This window comes from Apus apus, chromosome 1 (assembly GCF_020740795.1).
Source record: "Apus apus isolate bApuApu2 chromosome 1, bApuApu2.pri.cur, whole genome shotgun sequence".
Taxonomy (NCBI): domain Eukaryota; kingdom Metazoa; phylum Chordata; class Aves; order Apodiformes; family Apodidae; genus Apus; species Apus apus.
In genome coordinates this window covers 137,234,650-137,256,222 of record NC_067282.1, presented here as the reverse complement: position 1 = coordinate 137,256,222, position 21,573 = coordinate 137,234,650, and the positions used below count along the sequence as shown (strand labels likewise).

Below are 21,573 nucleotides of genomic sequence, written 5' to 3'. Positions count from 1 at the left end.
CTCTTGACACTCTGTTTAGCAATGCTTTCTGTAGTGTTTTTTCAATTACCTCACTCAAATCCTGTGGAAATTGACAGCATCCCTCATGCCACCATGGACTCCCTGGATATCATCTACCCCACAGGGGTAGAACAGCAAACTTTTGACAGCCAGATGTGCAACTTCCAGGTGCTACCCTGCCTGACAGGGTCTGTAGGTCTGGGATACCCATCCTGCACAATTCAAAAGAGGTTTTTAACCACTCCACACTAGGATCCCAGAAACCCTGGCATGCTGAGAAGGCAACTGTAAAAGCTGGCTACTTTGTTGAACAGCTTCACAGCCAAGGGTTGATACTAATACTGCCTTGGGAAAAAATATGCAAGTTTAAATTTTTACCTGAGGTTTTGATGGCTTTTGTCACACGCAATCTGGACTGCCAGTTATAATCACTAAATAACCTGGAATAGACACAGTTGTCACGGTTTGGAAGTCTGATGCAGATAAAAAGTTGCTGCAACATCTGCTTGTCTGCATCCAGGAAATATAAAGCTGAAGGTTCCCATTTGATCTGCATGATGGCTCCATTTACAGTGACTTTTTTTGGTGGTGGTGGTGAATTACTTCCCCTCACAATCCTCTGCACGTCAATTGTTTATTACTGTGCTTGCCAAAGGCATCATATTCTACAAATTCAACACCTTCTGTGTAATAAGCTCTACTGTTAAACTCTTTACACCTTCTCTTTCCACATTTCTAGCCAAAATCTTTGGGTTTCAACCTAATTCAAAGAACTTAACTGCATTACAAAAAGTGCTATGGGATTTTATTAAGATTAATGGTATTAATCACTAGTGGCTGGACAAATTCCAGTTTCTTTTATTATGTTCTTCTAAATTAAAATTCTCCACAAAGCTCCACTGGGTACAAATGCTTCCTGCCCTTAAAGTTGTGTCGAGTCACTGGATCTTTCATTCACCCTTCTTGTTATACTCTCTCAGAGCTGGGTTTTACAGGGCCTGTTAGAATCTGCAAAGTGTGATGCTATATACTTAAATGTCTTACTACTTGATATACAAGTGTAGATGTTACTTCTTTTCTCCTGAAAAGTCTAGTACATGTCTCTCTGGATTTGTAATTTTGGCATTTTTTTTAATTCATCATTCAGGAAGGAAAAGCCTCCAAGTTCTTTTACGCCATCAGTTGCCTCTGTATAGGCTTTTAATATAATCTACAACCATTGTACCCACCTGGATGCGTTCCTATGTGATGTACTCTAGGTGACCCTGCTCTGGCAGAGGGGTTGGACTGGATGATCTTTCGAGGTCCCTTCCAACCCCTATGATTCTATGATTCTATGATTCTATGATTGTGCTGTACATTCACTCAGGCACGCAGCATGGGGAACACACATAGAGAAAGTGGTATTGTTCTATGGTTGAGTGCTAATGCAACTGCTATTTTTCAGCATTCTGCCTGAGATCTCATCAAAGGGGCTGAAAATTTGGAATGAGCACCTCAGGGTAATTAGACTTCTCAGAAGGATAGCCTAAACAAGTTAGCTGGACCGACCAAATAATTAGATTCGTTTTCTATTACTTTTGCTGTTCTTTGATAAGAAAACTATTCTTTGAGGCTAGGCCTGAAAGTCCTTAGGCAAAGAATTGTTGTCTTCAAGCCTGAAATTTTCACTGCAATCCCCGAGTGCTTCCAACAGCCAAAGCATATTATTTGTCTCTGGTACTCCAATGTGTGTGAGGTTTGTTCTGACAGCGGGTTTCCTGCTCATTTATGTTCTCAACAAGCATGTTCTTGGGACTGGCAATGAAAAGAAGAGGAAAATTAATGTCAAGGAGGAATGTATCCATAGCAGCAGAGGAGTACTGCCAAAGCAATTAAAATTATATAGGTGGTGAAACTGGATTGTATTATTATTTAAATGTAAATGTCTTTGCTGTATCTGCTTGTTATTGACTTCAAATTGTTTATTTACCTAGGAATCACAGCAAGCAGAAATACAATTTTTTATAAATTATAAAAGTTAAAATGTACTAGAATTTAAATACTCTTGAGACATTTATTTGAAAGAAATAGCTACTTCCAAGTCACCATGCCTCCTTGCCCTTATTCTTACAGCTGTGTTTCCAGACTCAACAGCGGTGTGATGCCTTGAGCATGCTACTATTTGGACAAGAATTCAAGAGGTCTGGATCTGTTGGAGTTTTCCCTGAGGTCTGCATAGAACTCCTGCATGACCTTCAGCAAACATGAACAGTTTGAATGCCTCTCCTTCAAATGCCAGTATTACTTGCTATTTAGGCAGCTCTTGCGGTCTTGTCAGCTGCATCTCAGCTCCCGCGCTGAACCTTCCGGGGCTTTGGGAGATCATTCCAGTAGAACACTGGGCCATAAGCAGTTGCTGCCATGACCAGCTCTCCTTCTCTGTGAGTCATTCCAGGCACATGAGAGTGGCTCAGGGTTGGAGTATTTATGTGCTAGCATAAATTAAAATAATAAAGGAGCTTCTGGCTGAGTGTCAGAGTAGATGAGGAGTCATACTACTGACATCTCTACATAGCTTTGCAATGCAGTGTTAAGGCTTGGGAATGTGTTCTCGATCAGACCAGAGAAATCTTGTAATTCACATTGGAAGGTGTGCTACATCAAAATCCCTTCTATATATTTTGATCTTTTTTTTTTCTAAAACTCAGTATTTCTATCAGATAAAAAGAAATGTTTCCTTGCAGCTGTTTTGTGTGTATTCAGATTTAATGGTAAAGTTTATCTTTACAAGCAAGCCCTTAGGATTTAAGTATATCCTTTGGCAGATGGTTTAACAAAATGTCTTTTACAAAGGAAGAAGTTTTATGCTTATGAATGCTGGGTTTTGTGGGGTTTTTTGAGACTTTACAAGGTTAGCATGTGCACATGAAAGAAGCAGCCAGATCTGATGTTGTTGGATGGTTTAAAGACCAACCCACAAACCTGCTGTGTTGTTACATGAATCAAGATTACTCTTGTCACAGCTATTCACTATGGCTAGACTAGTCTTTGTAATGTAATTAATTTAACCCTGGGCTTTAGAAATGAAGGTGGTCTGGCTTCTAATTTCCTGTAACTAATACAAAGTAGGAATGCAAAGAAAATAGAAACAGACCTTGAAGAACAAGGTTCTGTCTGATTCTTTGTCCCATAGCTGCTCTAAAGGCTTTGTTTCAATTATAGAAGAAGTATTAATAAGTAAGCAATTTCTTTCAGGACTATGGGAAAGCAAAACCTTTCTTGTCTGATGGATTGTCTAGCAAGCTTCCAATGGGTTTTGTGCCATTGTGCTTGGGAAGCACTCTCCTGTGGGAGGCACTGAAAGGTGACACACAAGAAGCATCATGTCCTGTATTGGTAGTGATTTATTTCCCCTGTCTCAGTTCTTTTTAGTAAATTGTAGTAGGTTATGTACTGCACTGCCTTTCCATGCAATATCCATGTCCTGGGAGACTAATAAATTCCTACCTAGATGAGACTTTCTCTGCCAGATCGACTCACTGAGTTTTAGTGAGGATCTTGCATTATTTACTCTGAGCATCTGGAAAAGTACTGTAGAGGACATAAATATTACTATTTCTGAGGATGTGCTATAATTAGCTCATAAAGGAATGGTGATGATTTTCTGAAAAGCATAAGAAAACTTTCCGTAATGGAAAATACCTCCCCAGGGTAGTTTTTTATAAAGTTCCAGTTGAGATATTATCTACACCTATAATGAAGTCAGAGAAGGCTCTATAAAGAAATTCCAGTAAAAAGCCAACTATAATAGAAAGCTAAAGCTGAGGTTTTAAAATGAACCAAACATCCAGGAAAGATGAGAAGATTGCACTAAACCTTGTGGGCCTCAGTCTTCAAATTATTGCTTCACCTTAAACTGCATAAAATTATTCTTTAGGTCTTTTTCTGTAAGGGTGGAGGACCATGCTCTGGTGTTCATAAATATGATTTGTAGCATAATGGGATCTTGGAGGATTATGTGAAAGGGGTTTTGTAAAGAATTTATTATTCTAAACTTAAGCCTCACCTATTTTAAGGGACAGTGTGGTGATGGCTACCAGTGACAGAATAACTGGAGTGTGTGTCACAAATAATTGAAGAAGACAAGGTCAACAACGAAGATTAAAGGTCAGGCAAAACTAGTACAGATTCTGTATTGTGTAAACTCATTTTTCCTAATAATTGAAGGAAACAGGCTGGAAGCAGTTCTCTGAAAGAGGCTGAAAGAACTCATAATCACTAATTCTCCTAATCACTAATTCCTGTGGACTATTAGGCACCCTGATATCTCTTAGAAAAGGAAAAAAGAGATTTCCAAGTTTCCAAATTTGTCAAGTAAGGATATAAGACATATTCAAGTATAAAATGTGAATTACGTGCAGTGTAATAAAATTCCAACCATGTTAAGAACACAAAATGGAGATATAATGAAGGAACGGATAATAATTTGTATTAAATCTAGGAAAGTAGAAGTCTGCTCCAGGGCACTGTGTTTGGCATGGCATGGTTTTGAGTGTCAGTGAGGTTTTAGCTGCCATGGGAACATACTCTACTGCAGAGGGTGGGAGAGCGCAAGAAGGTGAAATTTGAAGAATGAAGAAATGAAGAATTTATACTTTTAATACCTTCTCTGTATAGTTAAAGCTCACAAGTTAGCAGAAGACAGAGAATTTATAGCCTCCCTCAGCTCAAGTAACTACGCTGGGAACTAGTCACATGCTTCATATTTACACAAACTTGCAAATAAATGCCATTTATGTAGTCATGACCTTCTGGCAGGAAAAACACAGAGTGGGAATGAAGTCTGCAAAATTTTCTTTTCATTGGGATAAAGGACTTGACTCCCTATCCTGTGCAATTCTGTCCTCACTTTTAATGGGTCTTTTCATTCTAGTTTTACATCATACTGATAGGAACTTTGTTCTGAGGCTTTTGGAGAGAGAGCTAAGAGTACCAGGCATCCAGGAAAGGACGAGTGTCTGGATAGAAAAGCTTTGTGAATGAGCTGTTCACTTTACATCCAATCTTCTCCCACGCACTTTTTTTTTCTTCTCCCACTTTTTTTTTTTTTTTCCATTCCCCCTTGAAGTCTTTAATTTCCTGGGAGTGAGCAATTAAGAAGATCAGGATTATTATTTATTTTCCTCTCCACAAAGCTTTGTCACGTGCCCCAGCAAACTTGAAGCAAGTTACAAAGAAAAATACCCCAAAGAGGGTTAGATGCTCTTCAGGATTTCCAGCTAGGGCACCTGGCATCTTTCCTTTGCCTGTGTCCCTGGTGTGTGGAGTTGATAGGAGGAGAGAAAGGAAGAAAGTGAGGAGGTGGGGAAGGAGGATGGAGGGGGAGACAAATAGCAAGTGCTCAGGCAAAACAAGAAACAAAGCAAGTTACCCCACCCCTATGCTCTTTCCTTTCTCTACCTCCAGTATAAGATGTACAGTCCCTAGGCAGGGTAATTTCTAAGGGGCAATTCCCCCCTCCAATTTTTTCTGCTTCTAAGCTGGGACCAGTAGCCATGCATGCAGGTATAGATACGCATATGTGATAGAGGGAGCTTACTCACAAAAACGGCTAGGCACCATCTCTGGGGATTTCTGCTGCCAGGTAAGATTTGGCTTTTCTTCTTCTCTATGTTGAGTTGTCTTTCACAGAGGATGTCCTTTAGCTGTGCTCATGGATAAACAGTCTCTATAGGGGTCTCCTGAGTCCACATACTCTAGGGAGCACAGCCTCTGTGCCTGTGGACTGACACACAACAAAGGCATAGCTAAGGAGGCTTACTGCATGGAGGAGTTTCCCAAGGGAGGGAAGGACTTTTTTCTGTTGCCTGGAGTTTGAACAAGTGGAGGGACACTTTGGGAATTTCCTGGCAGTGCCTCAGCCCACCACATGGATGCTCAGGGACGAGCTCTTCCTTGGACCTGACCATTGGGCACAGCCCCATATGTCAGCCCTCGGGAGAGCAAGCACTGCTGCCACCTGGGCGGTGTCACTGGTGAGTTATCAGGTGTGCTTTTGGTGGGATAGGAAGCAGAGCTGCCAGCGAGGGCTCCTGCACCCTAGTCACCTGGAGCCAGAGATGCAAGGAGGGTTCGGAGTTCCAGCTGCACCCTGGTGACAGGCAGGGAGAAGGTGTGAGCGTGGCCAGCAGCTGTCCCTCAGAGAGAGTGTCACCCGTCTGGACATCGCTCCATTGTCATAGGTGTGATGAAGTTTGCAAGGATCCCTTCGTTTCATAGCACCTGCTTCAGTGTCTTTCCTTACTTCTAGAATGACTAAAATTCTGCCCACTCTTTATATCAGTATTCCCACAAAAGGCAATTTTTCGGTGAAACTTGCTTGGCTCAATTTTGTTCTTCTGAAGTGCAGTGGTGGTAAAAAATATGTTCTTCCCTCCTTTAGCTTCACAGAGACTAAAATGGTTTTGCTTTTATGACTCCTGCTTTTTTCCTGTCCAAAAGAACCTCTGTCCAGTGCCTCTGTTGTGGGGAGGATAGTACAGAATTAGACTCAGTGTTCCCTTACATACCTACTCTTCCTTGACTATCACAGAGTAGGGCAGCTTTCTTAGAACAGAAAACTACTTTATGCAGTGCTTTCTTCAATGGCTTGCTTTCTTAATCTTGGTTAAAGTTACAGAAGGGATTTAGAAGAATTAATCCATGGAAACTCCATTTATTAAATGTTTTCAGAGATCCTTGGAGGTTTCAGAATCCTCTGCAAGCTTCAGAAGATGCTACCTGTCATTAGGAAATTCTGCTTAGATGGTATTTAGTTGAAGCAAGAGAAAAGGCATTGTCTATGTATATCCCTTTATCTGTTTATGCTTTGGTACACTTGCTTTTGTTCTTCCCATATGGTTATTTGCGTATATAAGCACTGACTATCACTACTGCCAGAAAACCTGCATTTTTTGAAGATTATATGCAGGTTTAGTAATAGCCACTGATAACCAGTGGCTGTGTTCTTATCATTGCAAGTACTACGTGGTAAAGATGCGTACTTAAAACAACAAGCAAATCTAAATCATGTGCCAAGGTAGTTGTCACTCAGGTCTTACTTGTAAACTGTTAGTGAAAAGAGAGAATATGCCTTACCCATGTAATAATAACCTTTCAGTTAGGAATTTATCTTCCAACAGATATAGCTTTAAGAAATGTGTGTGTTTGCATATGCATCCAAGCAGAGTCACCTCTACAGTCATACATGCGTTAGATCACATAAGTAATGTGTGATTATATACATCTCAACTACGGGCATGCACACACACGCACAACGGACATGTATACAGGAAGAGATGCATGGAGAAGGATAGATACAGAAGGCTTGAATTTAGCAGCGTAGTCATGAGAGGGCTGAATTTGGCCCAGAGTGCTTCAGTGGTGATGAGGTGACTGCATTGATGTTGTCTTTTTAAAGTACAAGATAGAAATGAGAGAACAAATCCAGCCTTTCTTAAACAAGCAGGGTGCCGCCGGCCGATTCTTTGTTGGTGTCACCCAAACTGATCCAGTAACCTGACCTCAGTTAACTGTGCCACTACTTAGGATTATGTTTTGCTGGCATTTCTGCCACATCTTGGAAGGAAAAGCTGACATGGGCTATCTGTCCTCATGTTTCATGACACTGGAGAAACATGGTATCCAAGATACAGAAAAACCCCATGTTTGTCACTATACCCAAGTTAGTAACAGACCATCCTTACCAGCCAGGTATCGGCTTCACTAAGAGCTATCTCTGATCTTCCAGTGCATCTGGCAGAGTGTTATAAATACTCTCAGCATAATACCAGCAGCACCAAAAAGTATTTGAGGGACATAAGGCAAATTTGTGATTAGAGTGAAACGCCTATTTATGCTGGTTGTAGGAAAGTGGAACACTTAAAGCTAATATTGCAGTGGGCTGTGATACCACTGGGTACAATGCTCCTCTAGCTCTCTGTCTTGTGGTAAGAGTTTCCTTCAGAGGCATTGTTATGGCAATCAAACTGATGCTCTGAGAAGTGGCTGCAGGTTGCTCCAGCCAGAAAATTACTGACCTCCTTAAATCCATGCCATAGGAAAAACTGAGAACACATTAAAGCCTGTAAAGCTTGTATGGCTGTCAGTCTCTAGTAGCAGGCTTCTGTTTGACATCCAGAGTTAGATAACAAATGGTAACAATTTTTATACTGGAAACATTTTTTTATACTACTGAGCATACATTTTGTTTAAGTACTGATGCCCATCTGAGAATTGTACCAACTCAGTCTGGCATGATGAACTTGTATACTGCTGTCAAGCATCAATGTGTCATATTCCACTCACACACCTCCACAGCATTATTTTATTATTTTTGGTCAACCTTGCATGTGGAGTGCAGTGGAGGAGACTGTGCAGGCCTCCTGTTCCTCTGCTGAACCTTCCCTAGTTGGATGTTGCTTTGCTCAGAGATAAGGATGGTTCACTTGGTTGTATCAGGTGGTTTCCTTTTGATTTTTTTTTTATTTTTTTTCATTCTGAGATTGCTGTGGTAGTAGTATGCAGAGCAGTTCAAACCTTAAGCTAAAGGCTATTTAATGCCCTTACACAGCAGCATACTTACATGAGTGTCCTGCCCATGCTCACAAGTTTAAATTAATGTATCCTCACTTGAGTGCTGCAAGGTACATGTTGTCATTCTCCATCCTACAAGCGCAGAAGTGGGGCATAGCAAGCTATGTGACTTTTCCCCAAATCACAAGAAAGTCAGAAGCAGAGCAGGAATAGGTTATAAGTTCCCTGCAGCAAGAACAAACCATTCTTACTCTGTTATTGTTGCTTTAAAAAAATCTGTATGCTCATTACTGCTGACAAGGAAATACGTTACAGTCCCCGTCAGGGCAGTGTTAAATGCAAATATTTCTCTTACATGTAGCCAGTGGCTCTTATTTCATCTGATGTGATGGAAAGACCTCAGTGAAAATGTTGGTGCTGCAGCATTTATGCCTTGTCCGTATATGAACAGAGCCAAGCAAGTATTTGCAGGAGCAAATCTTAGTATCTAGATATACCTTTGTTATTTTCACTTACATTTCTGGCAACACAAGTACCTATTGCACAGAACCCTCAGGAAGCCATGTACATATATATATATATATACACACACATATACATAAAACCACATATATTTTTCATTTATGTATGATCTGTGTCTTCAGACAAACATAAAAGAATAAAAACTTCTATTCATATTTTCAGTCAGCAGCTCTACCAAACATAGCGCTGCTTAAAATTGAACACAGAAGCTGATTTCATAAATATTTTCAGATCTGATTTAGAGATTGAAATTCAGAGCAAATTACTGCAGTATGTAAGTAGAGATTTAAGAATTACTGATATCTTTTGTTCTCAAAAAGTGCAGTATTTAGGTTTTCTTTACTTCTTTGTATTTACCTGCAAAGAAGCAAATTCACATTTTTCCTGTAACAATTGACCACTGAGCCCTAAGGCTCTATCTAAAATGGTAAAGGGAACTAAACCTCTTTATTCTTGTGTAACTCATTAGCTAACATCAGACGATTAGAGCTAATGTTTCAATATAAAACAATTCAAGTCCCTCATTAACGGGGCTAGATTTCCTTTGATCTAATTACTTAATGTCCCAAATATATGGGAAATTCAGAGATCAGCTCTGAGAAATCTCTGCAGACATGGTCACATCTAGAAATGTGAATTTAAATGTAGGCACAAGCAATATTGTTTAGAATGTTAACAAGCCTCATTTAGTCCGCTGGTAATGCTTGCTCAAATGCTTGCTCAAATGTTCAACGAAGTCACATTGATGATAGCTAGAGAATGAAGATGATGACTGTTTGCTGAGTATGAGTTAATCTTCATTATTATAGGCAAGCGGATCACAAATTTACATAATTAGACATCCAGTGCAGTGGTCAGATTCTGTTGTAAAGTTTGATAATTGGTGTTGTAGGGAAAACAGTACAGCGGGGGTGTTGCTGTCACATGATGAGCTTTTGAGGCTGAGCTAATAGGATGCCCTTTTAAATTGTTCTCTATGTTTTCTGCTGTAGAGGCAGGGGACATCATCATGGAGATTTCATCAAAAGAAAATACTCAGTTTTTCTCAAACAACACAATCCTGCCTGTTGACCGATCTTCCTTCAAATCTGAATCTTCCGCATCCAAGGAAAAACTGTCGTGTTGTGGAGGTATAAAGGTAGAGTAAGAGTTTTTGAATATTCCATTAGGGACTTCAGAAAATATCTCTTTTTGTGAACTATCCTTTTTTCAATTCTGATTACATCTTCCTGAGTCAGTATGAAATTATTAAAAATATTTTTAAGTTACCAAAAGTCTACTTCAGTTCTGTATTTGCCTAAGGTTTGGCAATGTTCAAATATAACACATTGGTTGAGGCTTGATGTTTATGGGTTCAAGGGTCATCTGAAAGGTCACTATATCCTCCTTATGGCATCACCCTATTTTCCTGAAGTTAAGGAGAGAGTACCAGAAAACAGGTTCCACAGGCACCTATCAGTACAGACTGATTTTGTAAGATTGTAGCCATGGTAGTCTTCCAGGCTTTGGAAAATAGTCTTTGTATTACAGTCCACGTGTTTTGACTGTTACATTATTGAAGTGTTGTTGTAATATTCCTGATTTGAGAGAACTCTGCATGAGGTGACTTTAAAACGAAACTGCAGAAGCATCACTGCTCTATCTGCATTTTTCTCGCCTGTGAGAAGTATCTCCTTGAGGCAAGCGAAGCTCCCTGCTTTAAACGTCAGTGTAGCTGTGCCTACATGACAGCAGGTCTTCTGCACCTTGGAGGAACATTCCTCCCTGTATGGGATACTGGGGTATTGGAGGCAGTATAATGCTTTGCCTGCTCTCTGTACCTGCTTTCCAAAGCCAGGCTGTAAAATGCTGACACTCTCTTGGGTGAGCTCTCAAGAACTCACCATACAATAGTGAGAAAATATTATTTGAGTTATATGGAAAATGAGTATTTGGCCTTGCCCAGTTATTTTCATCTTGCACAACCTTTCACATACACGCTCTCCTACTTCAGATACTAATCCAGCTCCCAATACAGTCAATTACTTCAGCAATAGTTGACCAGAAGTCTATAAATCACGAAAAGCAGTTAAGATATCTTCCAGCTAATTGAGTCTGATGACTGCTATAAAATATTTTGATTTTTTAATATTCTTCTTGGCTATTTCTGATCCTGTAAAGGCCCAGAAATGGGGTTCTATTTTGAAATTGAAGATGTGTTGTATTAATTAAATTTGTAGCATAATAGTAATTCTATCATTCTTCTTTTGTAACGGTAATTCTATCGCTGTTCTTCCATTTGCTGGAACAATAATCCTATTGCCTCATTGAATAAATCTTCAGTCACAGATTAGCCAGGCAGGAATCAGCTATTTAGCTACAAAAATAGAAAAGCAATAATATTTCAGCTCAGTTTCTTTCTTTTTAAAAAAAAAAAAGAAAAAAGAAAATATATGACTTTTGGGAACCAAAACTTTAGTGATTAACTGTTAGAATACCAAAACAATATGCAGATTCAACAGATTGTTTTTAAGATTTATCAGCTTTTCTAGGTATTAAAATTGCTGTTATTAACCAAAAAGATACGGCAAAATATCTACTTACAGTTATTGACAAACCACAGAAGAATGTGAAATCATGTGTACCTTTGTGTTCCAGCTCTAAATCAGGAACACTTTTCCATCCTTTGTATGTGGTCTCCATCTCCCTCTTGGGACAGCTGCAAATCCAGTGGAAATACTTGTGCCAAAAAGAGACAGAGACATTTGAATTTCTAGATTGACCTATATATGATTTTCCTGTGAAAAAATATCTTTTTTTTTCACATTGCTATTTAAAATCCAAGGGCATAAACACAGAGAAAATGTGAGACATTATGGCAATGTTTTTTTACTAGAGAGCTTTTTGAGAAACCTCCCAGTGGGTAATAAAAACCAGGTGTTTATTTACCCACAAGTGTTTCTGAAGGAGGAATAACCAGCATTGGCTAGAGTATTTTGAACGTGACAGATCGAAATTTGAACATATATAATGCAACGATTTGCACTCAACAGTGACGCCAGTTTTATTACTGATGTGCCTTGTGAAATGAGGTGCTGTAAGAAGTGTTGCACTGGAGGTGAGTGCATCGCTTCAGAGCAGCTGCATTACAGGAAGAGTGATTGCTCAGAGAGCAGGTCTAGAGCTCTATTTATACAAAACTTATTTTAATTTCTAGTTTAGGGTTTGGGTTTGTTGGTTTTTTTTAAAACACCTTTTACAAAGAACATCCCTATATATTCAGTAAACACAACCTATGCCTGAAGGTAGAAAGCAATGTTGTGGTTTCTAACACTGACTGCACAGTGTGTGAGTATCCCTGGAGCTGGTAAACTCAGTAAGGCTACACTCAGTGAAGGCAAATTTAAGCAATAGCTCAGCAGGAGTGAAACAGTTGGTGCTAAGCACACTGTACTCCCTCTGTCCACATTTCAGGGTGAGGAGTTACCTCAGACCAGTTCTAGTCTTGTCCCAGGGACTGAAGAGCCAATAGCTGTTGAAGAGAATGAAGTGCCCTTCTGGAGCACATCTTTCAGTTTTATTTTGTGCACATTTGCAGCATGTACCAAAGCTCAGTGAAGAAGATGGGAGTTTCATTTCCAAAGCCCACTCCTGATTCAGACTAAGACAGACATAGTGATATAACTAAGAGAAAATAACTGCCTCTGCAAAACAAAAGGACGAGAGAAAGCTGACCCACAGCAAAATGCAGCATGCACTCAAAAGAAAATGTATGTATTAGAGACGACAAGAGATCTCATGGGGAAAGGAAAAGCCTAGAATTGCATTGCCTGGCAGGTCACTGTTCAACACACGGAGCCACGTAGCAGGAGGCAGACACTTCTCCCTCCTGGCCACCCAGGGCTTCAGTGGGAACAACTTATCGCAACAGCACTCTCAAATCTAACCAACTGCAAAAGTCTACCTTAAAAAATGCCCAAGCAGTAATTCACCTTCCCACCAAGGTACACTTGACATTTAACCTTATTGTTATTAGACAAGGTACCCTCTCCTTAGGTTCAGGAAGGTGATAAATGTATCCATCTTTCAAAGCACCAGTAGTTTTGATATCTACCTGAAATTAGCAGTGGTTGATAGCAAGTTCACTTTGCATCATTATTGCTCATAAGAAATGGACAAACTGGCAATCTAGCATTTTATAAAAAGGCAGAGAAATATTGATGTGGTTGTGTGGGGGGGGAATAAAAAAAATAAGAGGTGGGAATGTAAAAATTATTTAAAATTAGTTCATAAAGTAAAGCCTTCTGTACTGCCTGATTTTAATCACTGTCAATTTCTTTCACAGATATTTGTTGGTGCATTGTCTTTTGTTTATTTTGCTAAAGCACTGGCAGGAAGTTATTTAAAAAGTACTATCACACAAATAGAAAGAAGATTTGACATCCCTTCCTCTTTGGTTGGCGTCATTGATGGCAGTTTTGAAATTGGTATGTACCGAAGAGATCCTTTTTTGCTTTCAGAAAAAAACAGTGATGTAATTTGTTGTGACAAATGATTGTATGAATCTTCCTGAACCACTGAGACTGAGCAAGATTCACCTAGTAAAAATTAGCATTACTCTCAGTGTAATTACATTGAACAGGATACAGTTGTTTAATACATGCAATTAAACATTTTTCAAAATATTTTGTAATTTGATAAGATTAGTTTCTGGCAAATTAATACTAATAGAAATTTTGACTGTTGAATGAGAATTTACCTGTACAGATTCCTGCTTCCTCTCTCCTTGTGTTAGAAATTCACGTCCCCCACAAGTTTTTGCCCATCATGATTTATTAAGCAGCAAATGTAAAAACCTCTAACTGTAATCCACACTCATTGTCCACCCCATCCCATCCCCTTTCCTCTTGCATGCAGGTTTCCAATGTGACATTGTCACTTGCAATTTCAGATTACTGCCTTTATCTCGTGAGGGTTCAGTAGACTGTGGTATTCACAGGAATGAATTCTTCACCTAAGTGATCAGTTTGATTCTTTCTTTTCCTGTTTTCCTAGATATTGTTCTCTTCAGCTGGTACAGTCCTTCTCTTTTCCAAACGTTTATGATTTTCTTATCAGAGAAAGCACTGGGCTTCTGAAAGAATGCCTGGAATGAGGCTGAAACACCAACCCCACCTGATCTGCCCTCTCCCCCTGAAATCGCTGCATATACCATACACTAAGAATCCTTATTTTAGAGAATCTCTGATGGACAATCCGTAAAACTCAATTTTCCTTTTGTATTCCCAAAGGGAACCTCCTAATCATAATTCTTGTAAGCTACTTTGGAGCGAAGCTTCACAGGCCAAGAATAATTGGAGCAGGCTGCTTAATTATGTCAGCTGGAACATTCCTAATTGCAATGCCCCAGTTCTTCATGGGACGGTAAGCGCAAAGTGATCGCTATTTTCCAAATGAGCTATGCACACTGAATGTCAGCTCACTGAAATATTTAGGCATTGATTGTGAAAATGCCCACAGAAATAGGCATATGTGGATGTGGTTATAATAGTTGTTACAAAAATACTTATTACTGCAGAACAAATAATTTAACAGATGTGCTACTCTCGTTGTAATCGGCTTATCATTTTATAAGTCTGTGATCTTGATCAGTGACATTTTGATACATTTTAAGAATTGTTGAAGGTTCAGCGATGAAGGGATGACTAAACCCAGGAAGACAGTCTGGGTATCAAGCACAAGTCAGAGGATACACCTGCTGTCTAATCATCTCTCAGTACAGATAGACGTATCATAGCAAAGTGCCTGTAGAACTGAAATGCATCACCGTGACACAGAGAGAACCAAAGCAACAATTTTCATGTACTACCCCACTATAAAATTAGTTCCATTTATCCTAAACACTGGATGCTAATGAATTTGGCATTTTAGTGCTACGGGCCTATCTTCCATGGTAGCAACAGATCTGTTTGTTGTTTTCTTAAAAGTTGGGACAGTAAAAAACAACTTTTGTTTATAAACAGATATCGGTATGAGACATTCCCTTCCACCATCAACTCAACTGTTAGCATCTCTCCATGTCTGCAGGGTAAAAGCCAAACTCCACTCTCAACCTTGGAAAAATCTCAAGCAAAAATAAATGCAGGTGAGTACCATCTCCTTTAAATAGTGCGATAGGCACACTAAAATACATCAAAAGGCTTCCAAGCTCTCATTCAACATTTTATACAAAAAAACCCAGTAAATAAGAATTAGTTGAATTTTTCCCTCAGAAAAGCCAAATCTACCGCTTAAGGCAAACTTATTAAAAATAAATATGTAACTGCCACTGCCAAGATACAGTTTCAGGCTGCAGCCTTTCCTTCAGCCTTGTTGTCTCCTCCAGCAACTTGCTGTAGTTTCATGCAGAAACACCAGAGAATCTCCAGTGGGACCTTGGAAAGTCATGGTCTTTCCCCTGCTGGGAAATGTGCCTTTGGATCCACACCCCACTGGAAATAGCTGCTTGGGTCTCCCAACCCATAGACCACTCCCCTTCTTGTTTTTTTCACTGTCTGCTGCCCCTGTAAGTGGTGCCTGCACACCTGTAAATTGTCTCCCCTCTGGGTCAGTAGAACTTCTTATGGGCAAGGAGCCTTCATCCCCTATGCCTGATGATGAATAACCCATGGATGAACAAATAAATGTCACAAAATGTGTGTGTGTTTGCATCCTCCTATCTGTGGATTAGATGAGCCTGGTAGTGCTCACTACTGTCAAGCAGTGCTCACTGTCAGCAATAGTTCTTAACTCTTTCCATTGGGAGATCCCAATTTTGCTTAGAAGAAGGTTAAAAAGGTTTCTAAGATAGAATGTGGTATTAAATTTATAAATCTGGCCATCTTCTCATACCTTTACTTGAAGTAGTTTGTGTTAAATGTGTGTCTATCTCAAGCTGATTGGGTTAAAATTGCCATCCCTACAAAATATTACTCACATTTTCACACTGATTTTCCCACATTAGAAGTGTTTTAGCAGTCCTATGCATTCAGAGTCAAAATGTTATGAAAAGTACATCTTTGTTTTCTCTCCTGTGATGTACCCAGGATGTGAAAAAGAGGCAGGCTCTTCCATGTGGATCTATGTTTTGCTGGGAAATCTTTTGCGTGGAATAGGTGAAACTCCTATCCAGCCTTTGGGAATTACATACATTGATGATTATGCCATTGGAGAGAATGCTGCCTTATACATTGGTAAAATAAATAATTAAGTTATTTTTCTTTATGGATTTTTCCCCAGAGGAAACTGAGTCATTCTGTATAATGGAATAAGTGTTATTGAACTAATTGGCCCTGATTGTTTTGGTTGCATCATTTCCAATATTAAAGTTTATTTAACACTCATGTACAGTCAAGGGACCAAGTTCCCTTTTAATTATACCAGCACAGTTCCATTATCTTAATTTGAGGAAAGAATTTGACCTTAAGTTCCTGCTGTTACCCTAATCTTCCCAGTTCTTCTAGATGTGGACTGCTGAGGCTCTGTGCTTATTCAGTTCTCTGGAAAGTGATAAAGAACATGTACTCTTTTAAGAACTTAAAACAGAATTTCAGCAGGCACACAAAACATTCCCTCCAGATTCAAGTAGAATTATAAACAATAGTGCCAAGGCTCTGAGAAGCCAGTATCACTGTTTTCTTTTTATGTTCATTGTCGGAAGACTTCAACACATTCACCTGAGATATTACCAGAAAAAAGTCCTTTCCATCAGCATCTTGTATTGATCAGTTTCCAGCCTGGCAAAAGACAAAAACTCAGGCCCTCTCTGTAAAAGATTCAGTCTTCTCAAATTTCCAGATCAACTTTGAAAATTCAAAAATATGCAAAAAATTTGGCTGAAAATGTTAATATTGGGTACCAAACCAAAGTTATCTAATAGTTTGACTTGAAAGTGTTAAAGGTCCAACCAAAATGATTCTATGATTTTTCAGCCTATTTGGGACCCACCACAACTTAAGTTGACTTAAATAATTGACATTTGCTTTCCAGTTACTTTAGTCTAGTCAGTTAAATGATTTCTTCCTGAAAATGTTCTAAATTGTGTAACTAATGTGCCAGAGAGCAGTTTGGTTCAGTACTTTAAGACTGTATCACTTGTTACCCATCACATGTCATATTTTGTTGTTAAGTGCAGCAAGAACCAATGCTCTTTTTAACTAAAAAGGGTAACAGTCCCCTGTTTTCTGTTGCAGGTTGTGTACAGACAGTTGCAATTATAGGGCCAATATTTGGCTTTCTTCTAGGATCGCTGTGTGCCAAACTTTATGTTGACATTGGCTTTGTAGATCTGGGTAAGTCAGAAGACTCAGGTTTTTTAAAAATTCTGTCAGGCTCCAAAATGTCTATTTTAGGCCAAAAACTATCTAGTTATTTTCTAGGGCTAGCAAAGTAGAGCGGGCATTGTATGAAATAAAAAAGGGAACAGCATCACAGTGCCCCATGCAGAAAAGGCTAGCAGGGAGGATGGTCATGGAGCAAGTAGGAGGCCTGACTCCTCCTCAGCCCCAGCAGATCTGTGGCTGGTGACTCTGAGGAGATGTACTGGTGAGGAGAAGTCTCTAGGGACCCTAAACAGCAGACACCAGAAGGAGGCAGGACTGATGCTTAAGATCCTGCCAAGAGCTGTGAGTGTGTATTTTGTGGAACACTGTCCTTAGCTGGAAAAGAGATCTTTCAGTGGGTACCAGGGCTTCTGTTTCCCTTCCTCCCAAGAAAACACCTTCCACTTCACTTTTTCCTGGCATTTTTGTGCAGAAGAGCCCAGCTAGGAGCAAGTGCTTGGCCACCTTTACTCCTGTACTATCCTGTCCTTGGTCCTTGCAGCCTCTCTGGGGCTGTGCGAGCAGCATGGCTGGGGAGCCGGTGGTGTCAGGAGAAGGTTGCTGCTGTGTCATAGGAATCAGTAATTCCTTCTTGCTGCTCCACAATTGCTCCTGTAACACTTATAGGACACACAGCACAGATAAACCTGGCAAGGTGGGGGTGGACTCCTTTGGAGAAACTCCTTGCAAAATCACCTTTCTTGCTATCAGCAAATGTTCTCCAAAAGCACTCACTTGTTTCTCCTTTTTGTATTTTACTTTCTCCAGACAGTGTAACGATAACTCACAAGGACGTGCAGTGGGTGGGAGCCTGGTGGCTCGGTTACCTGATAGCAGGTGTGATAAGCATTCTGGCTGGCATCCCCTTCTGGTTCCTGCCAAAGCACCTCCCAAAACCAGAGGGCAGAAAGGACTCCAGTACCTCTTCTGAGCAGTCCAAGTTCATCACTGAGGATAACAAGGAGCAACACAAATCTTATCAACATATGAAGATTGCTGAGATGGCAAAAGGCAAGTCACTGGAGTTTCTTTCCTGACTGTTGAGTCTTTCTGTCACTAGCTTTTATAGTTTATACTTTCTGAGGCTATGTTTTAATGCTTTAATAACATTTTTCCCTCAGGTGTCACCCTCCACCTAACTAGTATGCACAAAAGGGGTCTTGTTATTGTTCCCTGGATCTGCTCTTGCATGCAGAATTTCTGTAGCTGAGCTTCGTAAAATTACACCTGTAGCCCAGCAAATATCATGAAACTCAGGAAAAGTTTTTCATTCACAGATCTTGACTGTTGCAGAAGTCAGGGTTGAAAATATTACAATCTCAGTTTCTACTAAACCATTTTCTTTAAGGTCACTCATTAGGAAAACACATACACTTTCCGATCAGAAGATGGATGGGCATAGACTAGATACAGTATTTTGGGTGCTAACTAGATTTAGACAAGAGCTCTTTAGCACATTTATATTTCCTTGGTGCTACTTTGCCAAAAGCATTTCCCCTCAGTACTCGAATCTGTAACTCAGTATGTCTGTGTTTACTGTCATCTGGGCTGAGCTCCTTCTGCCCCCAAATTAAGCTAAAAAATGCTACAGCTGTTGAGAACACAGAAACCAAATCAGTCCTTTTTTAGGATTAGTCCTGTTTTAGGATTGAAATAAGTTATCTAAAAAATTATGACTCTCACGGAATATTGATTCTTAGTATTTTGCTCCACCATTTCCCCACCCAGAAATCACAGAAACATCCCTTGGTTGGAGCTGTTGATCTCCAGAAGTCCCTTCCAATCCCTAACATTCTGTGATTCTATGGTCACAAGTCTTCTCAAATCCCTTCTGAAATGTCCTGTAGTCCTTCTTTGGAAGGACCAAACATGTTGCAAAGCATTATTCACAGCAGTTATTCTCTCTCTAGCCTGATTATAATTTCTGCCATTTTGTCTTGCAGACTTCTTGCCATCACTGAAGAACCTCTTTGGGAATCCAGTTTACCTTCTGTATTTGTGTGCAAGTATCATTCAGTTCAATTCTTTAATTGGCATGGTGACATATAAGCCAAAGTATATTGAACAACAGTATGGGCAAACATCTTCAAAAAGTAATTTTGTTATAGGTAATGCTCTATCTGCTTCTTGATGCATTAAAAATTGACACTTTGAGTGTCATATATACACATATAGGAAAAATTACAATTTTTTAGCGTATGTTTCTTTCTTCTCCTTCCTTGTCTAGCTTTTAGTAGCTTAAGGTAGCTCTGAGTAACTATTTTAGCATTAGTTAGCTCTGAGCTTATCTTTGTAAGTATTCCTGCAAAAGATTTCACTATTTGATACCTTATTTCCCATTCCACTGTAAATTTGAAAAATAATGTATGTACATAACAAGATAACAATTAAAAAGACAATTAATTTTAAAATACTTTACATAAATTTGTCATCGGACAGATCTGTTCCCTTGATGGCTTTCCATTTATTTCAATGAAATGAAGATCAGCTCAGTGAGTGCTAAAGGACTGACCATAAAGTAGCTGTGATATTGCCAGTGATTTCTTACTTTCCAAAGAGGTTGGTGTTAAATGAAGTCAAAGTCCTATCAGTGATCACACTGAAAACCTAACATTATCTCAGCACGATGCTGATGAATGAAAAACAGGTATTTCTGCCCTAATTTTACCTAAGAGCCCTCCCAGACAGTACAAGAGGGAGAGGTGCTGCTTCTGCTTTTGGGTACCGAGGTGGCCATTTTTTGAGATGTCTTCATGATGGTGAACTCCCACTGCCCAGCTGCTGAACCTGCAGGCTTGGGTTCAGTTCCTGAGGTCCAGGGATTCAATAGCATTAGGCAGCAAAGAGGTTTACATCCATCCAATACAGAGGGAACTGCCTTGTTTCAGGGCAGTATTAGTTGCACAGCAACAGAGGTATATATATGCAGAAAAGCTGTATTGATCCATTGTGCTATGTTAATTCCTTAAAGATAGAAGCTGGAATTTCTTGGCACAAAAGTCCTCAAAGCAAGGAGAAATCTTCAGGCATAGTCAATGGCCAGAGAAAGTCCAGAAAACAAACCCTGCATTCAGTACAGTATTCCTCATTGTATTCAAAGATTTTCTGGAGCTAAGCTTTCAGGTATTTGCAGACTGAGTGAAGATTAAGATCCCCCTGATTACAAATCATAGGGACTGTATCCAATAGGGAATGTGTGATGGCTTGGTTAGGGAAGGATCCTGGCTGAGCAGTCATCCGTGCAATAAGATGTTTTTCCTTCCTTCTTTTCCTTTCTCTCCCAATCCAACCTTGCTAAGGAAGGTGAGGGCTGACTAGCACTAACATGATCCATTTTCCTTTCCCTACCTTTTTTCTTATTTCTTTTTTTTCTTTCTTTTTTAAACAATTTCTCTCAACCACTCTGATAGATATAAGAATTTTCAGGGCAATTGGAAGTGCTATAAAATAAAAATCAGTTGGAGGTCATAAGAGGGTATTTTTTAGTAGTCACAACCCAAGGAACATGCAAGAAAGTAAAATGGCTCATGCTGGGTTTTTATAATTTTCCTTAAATATACACTTCAATCTTACCCACCATGATGCCAGTGTCAATCAATGGAGTGATCTGTAAGGCTCTGAGACAAAGGCATGAGCAAATGGGGTGCATAGGAATGGGCAGGTAGAGTGTGAGTGCATCACACAGGTCCTAGTTCCAATCCCAGCCCCCTCTTACAAGCAAAGGAGAACCATAAAACTTATGAAATAGCGACTCTTAATTTATATATGCTACATTTTGGATGCTGCTTCTAAATCCCCTGAAGTACAATTTTCTTCTATGTGCAGAGTGAAAAGTGCCGCCCCAGTGAAGCTTCCTGAATCTCATCAGTAACTGATCTGGGCTCATGGGCTCAGCCAATACTGACTCCAGGGTTTGGTGGATAGAATACAGCTTATTCTAACATCAAACATACCTACTAGTATCTCTTCTAAGTAGTGATTTTTATCATGTGTACAGGTGGATCAAATACTGACTCAATCCAGAAACCAAAGGGATCCCAAAGCACTTCCTAGCAGACAGATTAGCTCTAATATTATGAACTGGTGTTTTATACCAAGTAATTTAAAATCATGCTATAATACCTCTGGTCCTCTGCACAAATGTCGGATGCTTCAT

General features: G+C 39.6%; 1 protein-coding gene across 1 annotated transcript in view; it reads left to right on the top strand.

Annotated features, from left to right (window-relative positions):
* Positions 1-5,606: 5,606 nt before the first annotated feature.
* The window catches only part of SLCO1C1 (solute carrier organic anion transporter family member 1C1), a 65,574-nt gene continuing 49,607 nt past the window's right edge, over positions 5,607-21,573 (top strand). The window contains exons 1-9 of the mRNA XM_051615164.1: positions 5,607-5,626; positions 10,071-10,216; positions 13,403-13,544; positions 14,349-14,481; positions 15,081-15,202; positions 16,143-16,289; positions 17,289-17,387; positions 18,186-18,428; positions 19,361-19,525. Coding sequence (XP_051471124.1) covers positions 10,088-10,216; positions 13,403-13,544; positions 14,349-14,481; positions 15,081-15,202; positions 16,143-16,289; positions 17,289-17,387; positions 18,186-18,428; positions 19,361-19,525 — 1,180 coding nt within the window. The 5' untranslated portion in view covers positions 5,607-5,626; positions 10,071-10,087. The remainder of the gene's footprint in view (positions 5,627-10,070; positions 10,217-13,402; positions 13,545-14,348; positions 14,482-15,080; positions 15,203-16,142; positions 16,290-17,288; positions 17,388-18,185; positions 18,429-19,360; positions 19,526-21,573) is intronic.